The sequence below is a fragment of the Eptatretus burgeri genome, chromosome 10, assembly GCF_056783735.1.
Source record: "Eptatretus burgeri isolate ZD-2024b chromosome 10, Ebu_testis_v1, whole genome shotgun sequence".
Classification (NCBI taxonomy): Eukaryota; Metazoa; Chordata; class Myxini; order Myxiniformes; family Myxinidae; genus Eptatretus; species Eptatretus burgeri.
The window spans coordinates 65,501,366-65,508,459 of NC_140970.1; the positions used below are offsets into that span (position 1 = coordinate 65,501,366).

Sequence of the window (7,094 nt, forward strand, 5' to 3'; positions counted from 1 at the left end):
CATTTTAATTCAAGTTTTTCATTTTCATTTTTTTTCTTAAATAAATGGAGGAGAGAGTGAAGGCATTTCTAAGGATTCTTTATGTTTTAAAAATTAAGATTCAAATGTGCATGTTGGAAACTAAAAAGGTTTTTGCACTCTGCAGGAATTTTTCTCATAAATAAATGAGTTATTGTCTCAAATGTAAAAAGAAAACTAATACTAAAAATATTTCATATATTAAAAGTAAAAATAACAGGGTTATACAAAAAGGTATATGTTCGGTGTGTGGTTCAAAAAAAAAATCAATTTATCTCCAAACACAAACTCGGAGGAGATATACAAAAGTTTTTATCAGGAAGTAAATTTACAACTACCAGGGTATTCTTTCTGTGGTCCAGGCACAAACTTGGATAAAAGATTAGATGAGGCAGACAATCCTAAATCCTGGAGTCAACCAATCAATAGAGTTGATGAAGTGTGCATGAGACACGATATTGATTATGGGAATACCACAACGTTGGAAGAAAAGCATGAAGCCGATAGAGAAATGTTGTATAATTTGTCTCTGATACAAAATCCAACCTTGAGAGAAAAAGTTGATCGGTTCATTGTGAAGAAGATGATCAGTGCTAAATTGAAACTTGGACTTGGAAATTCAAAAAACTTATAGGCTCTAATGATGCCATTAAGACTGAAGAGCAATTAGCTGATGAATTACATAAACCAATATTCACAAAGTTTCAGAGAAGGAAAGTTTATTCCAAGGAAGTTGATTATATCTGGTCTGCTGATTTGATTGAACTCAATAATGATAAGGGGTACAAGTATGCTTTAACCGTTATTGATTTGAGGAGTAGATATGCATGGATTGTCCCTTTAAAAACAAAACAGGTAATACTCTTATGTTAGCTTTTCAACAGATATTTAATAAAAGTAAGAGAAAACCTAAAAAATTGTGGACTGATGAGGGTAGAGAGTTTTATAACAAGACATTTATGAATTTTCTAAAAAATAACAGTATTACATTATACAGTACCTTTAATGAAGGGAAGGCAGTTGTTGTTGAACGTTTTAATCGTACCTTAAAAGAGACTATATAAAAAATTCACACAACTCTGTTCACAACAATGGTCATCTTTTATTCAGGATATTGTGGATAAGTATAATGACACGATTCAAACGTCAACAAATATGAAACCATCAGAAACATTTACAAAATTAAAATATGAAAAAGAGATTAATGTCAGAAAACCTAAGTTCAAAGTTGGTGATATCGTAAGAATATATAGGTGGAAATCTCATTTTGAAAAGGGTTTTACTGAACGATGGACGAAAGAACTTTTTAAAATTGTTGATGTAATAGATACGGTTCATTGGACTTATAAGATATATGATTTGGAAGAGGAAGAGATTTTAGGTTCATTTTATTCACAGGAATTACAAAAGACAAAACTAAGCAGATAATACCTCCTACTATACACCTTTGTGGACACTAGAGGGACAAGTCCGAGGTGTATTACAGTATATAATGTGTGTCAAGGGGGACGTTCTTAGATCTGTGAACCCCAAACACAGAATCCTCAACTGAATAGTCAAGGCTTAACTTTTGTTTGTTGATGTGTGTGTGTGTGTGTGTGTGTGTGTGTGTGTGTGTGTGTGTGTGTGTGTGTGTGTGTGTGTGTGTGTGTGTGTGTGTGTGTGTGTGTGTGTGTGTGTGTGTGTGTGTGTGTGTGTGTGTGTCCCAACCCTCACATTCAAAATCTCAACCCCAACTCAATCCTCGCCCAACACAATGTCTTTTTCAAAATGAGATTTCCACCTATATATATATTTTTTACGTTTTTTTTTTTTTCTCTTCTTCCAATTCTGTCTTTTAAGGCTTTCAGGTTTGATGACGTAAAAAGGGGGAGTAAGCCTGCACTTTCTTCCCAGAACTTTCTTGATCTTGCTCCCATCAAGCACCATCCGACAAAGAACTACATCGATAGGTTTAAATCCCAAAGAGTGATAGCAACTCCAAAAGTCTCCAAAATATAAATAAATAAAATAATAATAATAAAAAATAAATAAATAAATAAATAAAAGTCTCCAAAAAAGTTTCAAGTGTCCAACATAAACCCAACTTTCCAAGTCTTCAAGGTATAACCACATTCCCGTTGAGTTTCCAAGATATGTATCACATTGTGAGTTATCAATCCAGAACCCACATTTCAAGTATTCAAAGTAAAACCAACTTACAAAGTCTCTTAAGGATAACTCATTTCCTGATTTTTTCAAAATTTGTGAGTCTCCAAGGTAGGACCCATATTTAGAACCATCTTGGCAGAACCCTTTTCCTGAGTCTCCAAGGTAGTTATTTAAACCATCAAGGCAGAACTCATTTACTGATTTTTTCAAAATTTGTGAGTCTCCAAGGTAAAACTTGTATTCTGGCTCATCAAGGTATAACTTGTTCAGTGGGTATTGTCTTGATAACTCAGAATGAGTACTATTGCTGTAAAACTCTTTTTCAGGATTTTGCTGGTCTCCAAGGTATAACTCTTTGGTTGGGTCATCAAGGACGAACTCGTTCTGTAAGTCTTGGTCGCTCATAAGGTCTTCAACCAAGTCAACAATTTCACCCCAAGTTGTAGCAAAAGCAGTATTTTCATTTCGTATTTCAGATACAATTTCCTGTGAGAGAAAATAATAATGTATTAATTAAGTTATTTAATTATTAAACGAGTCGATGTTTAAAAGGAACTAAAAATAGGAAAATAAAAATCTTACCTCAACAGATAAGAGGTTTGAATCCAGTTCATCAACTTGAAGGTTTAGTTCCATACAAGTCAGAGAGTTCCAAGGAACCCCAAAGTCATCCCACTCAAGGTCTTGCTCGTTCATAAGGTCTTCAACCAAGCCAACAATTTCACCCCAAGTTGTAGCAAAAGCAGTATTTTCATTTCGTATTTCAGATACAATTTCCTGTGAGAGAAAATAATAATGTATTAATTAAGTTATTTAATTATTAAATGAGTATGCTTCAATCAAAGTTTGAAAATAGGAAAATAAAAATCTTACCTCAACAGATAAGAGGTTTGCATCCAGTTCATCAACTTGAAGGTTTAGTTCCATACAAGTCTGAGAGTTCCAGGCAAGCACACAGCACACCATTGCCAGCAAAAAAAAATGTTTAAAATGGAGCCTGGGCTTGAAGCTTTTATAGGGAAACTGTTGGGTGTGGTTTCCTGTGGAAATTCTCTGGTGGAATTTCATAACATGCTGGAAACCATTTCATAACATGGAAACCATTTCATAACATGGAAACCATAACATGCTGGAATTTTCTAGTGATTTCTTTGTGAGTCAGAGATGAACTGGAAATGATGTAAGAGTAGGTGGGCGTGGCTTATAAAAAACCTCATGAAAAGTGGGCGGGGCTTAACAAAAGTGGGCGGGGCTTAACAAAAGTGGGCGTGGCTTATAAAAAATACCTCATGAAAAGTGGGCGGGGCTTAGGAAAAGTGGGCGTGGCTTATAAAAAAATAGCTCATGAAAAGTGGGCGGGGCCTATCAAAAGTGGGCGGGGCTTAAAAAAGTGGGCGAGGCTTATTGAATACCTCGCGAAAAGTGGGCGGGGCTTAAAGAAAAGTGGGCAGGGGTTTAACAAAAATAACCTGTGGCTCAGGAGGTGGTCAAACAAGAGCATTAAGAGAAGTTTATCATTTCGTAATGGCACAAAAGGGGTATCTTAAAAAATATAAAGATTCAAATGTTTTGTTTTTAAATATTTTAGATGGGGATTATTGTGCAAAGAAAATTAAACTATTGAAGGAATTTGAGAATGAACAAATATTTATAGGTTCAATGAGTGAGCTGTTCAACCCTCAGGTGTTCAATTCAATGAGGTTCAACCTCCAGGTTAAAAGGGGAGACAAATAAATATACCTTGGGATAAAAAGGGGGTTTATTTTTAGGGAAAAAAAGGGAATCGCTGAAAATCCCCTATTCATTTACATAGGGAAAAGTGAGCCAGAATCAGTATTCTTACCCTACTGACAGGGAACGTGGCCGGCTGCTCACACGCAGTCCAAGGCCTTCCCTTTTGAACTGAACGCAGTGAACCACAACGGTGCATGGGCTGCACAAATGCAGTCTCCGTGCCAGCTCAAGTGGCACACGCAATGAACACAACGAATGGATGGATGAATGGATGCACGCAAACACGGTGCACGGGCCGCCACTGCAGGCCCGTGTTGTAGCTGCCAACAGCGCAGTTCTGCAGCTTGCAAACTGTTGCTTTCTGATCCTGGCGCACATGGCAATGAACAAGGGGGGGGGCAAAGCAAAATTGAACAGGCCTGGTGAACAGGGGCAGTGGGCATGGCATGGCAAAGGCAGCAGGCAAACACAGCCCGCAGAAGAAGGCCGCTGCAGGCAAACACAGCCGGCAGACGAACTGGCCGGCACAGGCCTTGCAGAAAACAGCTGCAGACGATCCGGCCGGTACAGGCCTTGCAGCACAGCAGCTGCAGACGATCCAGCCGGCACAGGCCTTGCAGCAAAACAACAGCTGCCGATGAAGCTGGCCAGCCTTCGCCGTTCAGAGGAGGTTGGTGGAGGGAGTGCGGTGGTGCTGGCCACTCGGAAGGCGGGATCGGACCTACTCTATGGTCTCCCTCTCAACCTATCGCCTTTGCCTGTCACTGTCCATACCCACTCCCTTAATTTGTCCAAAACCAATTTAGCCCCAACTTTTTTTTTTGTTGTTGTTTTTATGTTTACTTCCCCACTATAAATCGTCCCCTAATCCCCTTTACTGTCCTTGTTCGACTAACCTATCCTGTCACCTAGCCTACTCCCAACCCCTACGTTCCCTTCCCGGAGGGGAATAAGGGAGAGCTAGCGTCCTGTGTTGAGGCCCAACGAAGCCTCAGGATGGCCTCCCCAGAGTTCAGCGATCTATAACACAAAGTGGGTCCAGCGGCCCACAACGAGAGTGAGGGGATGGATGGTGCGGAGGGGTACACTTCCTAATCTACCCTAACCATTAACCTGTTAAACTACCCCGGGGCTTCCAACAAGTGCCTCTCGCTTAAACTATTGGTTCTATAAACCCAGATTCCCGTCGCCTATGTTGGTGTCCTCACAATTTCGGGCCTCGCCCCCCAATTTTCTTCCCGTGCCCTCACACGGTCTCATGGCTGGGACGCGTGGCTCCCTTCGGCAGGCACGACCCTCTGCCGAATCTCCAGCTATGGCACCCCCGGGCACTACAATGCCTCCGAGCCTACCAGCTCCCTAAACACCGGGGAGTGCCCCCCATGGCACCTCCCCTGAAACGCACACGTGGCAGGCTGGCTTCCCAGGCCCCTTTCCGAGGGTCACCCGTGCCCACAACACTGCCCACGCAGCTAATGGCGCCCCGGGCCCCCGCACCAAGCAGGCGCACCCGTGCCCACTACGCTATCCCGGCCCCCCATGGGCCCTTGGCCTACCACGGCCGACTAGCCTGGTGCCCGGGGTACCCACTCAGCGATACTCACCTTTCGCAGCCACGCTCCCAGCCCGTCAACAGGGCTCCTGCACCCTTCCAAACGGGTTTCGAGCCTACATTCCCACCAACAGCAAAACGACTTCCATTTTTCAATTTGACTAACCCAGCTATCTCACTTTACACCAACCCCGGGGTCCCTTGGGCGGGAGTCACTCCTCCCCCCAATCACTCATCGCACCATGCATTCCCCATTCGCTCCACACACACAGACCCGCTGGCCTCACTCACTCAACATGTCTCCACCTCACAACTTTTCAACACACACACCGCTGAACTCTGTCATCCTTCTAACTACCTCCCCTACCTAACTCGTGCTCCCACGTCGTCCCTTAAACTATAGCACGTTCCATTTAACACTACGTAGCTAAACTACGTCCCCGCTACACATTCACTGTCTGTCTCTGTCTCCAAATATCCCAAAAATTATTTCCTGAACCTAAATCTCAACTAAAATCCCTCTACCTAATCCATTCCACGGGCCCCATGAGGACTTACCCCTGGTAAGGAGCCATGGAGCTGGTCTAGCTATGCTAACCCTTCCCCCTAACTAGTTTCATCCTGTGCCCTGGGTAAGGGGGTCTTCCACCCCTTGCCCGGGAATCCTGTGCACCCGAAAGTGAGGCTTGCTTTTTTTTTTTTTTTTTTCCACATGTGCAGCACCAGCGCGGCAACTCACAGCTCGCGCACTTTGCACCTGCCCGTGACGTCATGTAGCTGCACGTGTACCTCGTCCCTCCTTGGACGGTACCATCCGGCAGGGATACCCCTCCTGCCGGATTCCAACCCCACGTGCAGCCCTGACGTCACCGTGCGCATAAAAAACACAAGCCCCACGTCTCGAGGGGTTCCCCACGTGAACACATGTGCTCTGCCCATTGGAGCGCAACACACACGCCCGCGTGGAGAACCCGTCCGGTCCAAATCTGTTTACCTGCCTAAACTTTGTCCATCCGCGGGATCGGCAAATCCACCGCGTGCGTTTCCGGACCGGGACTTCATTCCCGCAAGCGAGCACGTGGGGGCCTCGTGCGTTGCACAGCACGGACCTCGCGCTCGCTGCTTGGTGAACCCAGCACGGTCCCCGAAACAGCTATAGCCGCTACCCGGCTTTTGTCCCTCACATGTCGCCGTCGTCGCCATTCGACTCACGCACACCTGCGTGTCACGACGCTCATACTCCACTCCATTACACTCACACCGGGAGACGCGGCTGCATGCTCACGCATGCCGACCGACATCTCCCTTACACACAGCGACCTTGCACACGCTGTCTCCCTCACACTCGGCCGCTCACTCACGCATGCCACCTCCCTCGCACACGTGGCTCCACTCACTCACGGCCTTCCACTCACTCAGTCCATTCCCCTCACACAAACCATACCACTCACACACGCGGGGGCACTCGCCCGCGGTGCCTCATCCACACACGGCGTGCTGGGGAGCACGCCCTTCGGCACACTTGCCACCACACCACTCACACACGGGGTCTCTTCCACACACGGGGACGCACTCACACCTTGCAGCACACACACCGGGACAACCACACTGGGGATTCGTGTCCCCACAAGGGTCTCCG

The 7,094-nt window shown here is 45.0% G+C and overlaps 1 protein-coding gene across 1 annotated transcript; it reads right to left on the minus strand.

Annotated features, from left to right (window-relative positions):
• Positions 1-1,100: 1,100 nt before the first annotated feature.
• LOC147018735 (uncharacterized) lies at positions 1,101-5,991 on the minus strand. Its single transcript, XM_085898747.1, has 3 exons — positions 3,043-5,991; positions 2,752-2,946; positions 1,101-2,655 (listed from the first exon to the last, which is right to left on the minus strand). The coding sequence occupies exons 1-3, from the start codon at positions 3,235-3,237 to the stop codon at positions 1,756-1,758; spliced, it is 1,290 nt and encodes a 429-aa protein (XP_085754873.1). The 5' UTR covers positions 3,238-5,991; the 3' UTR covers positions 1,101-1,755.
• Between the last annotated feature and the right edge of the window lie 1,103 nt (positions 5,992-7,094).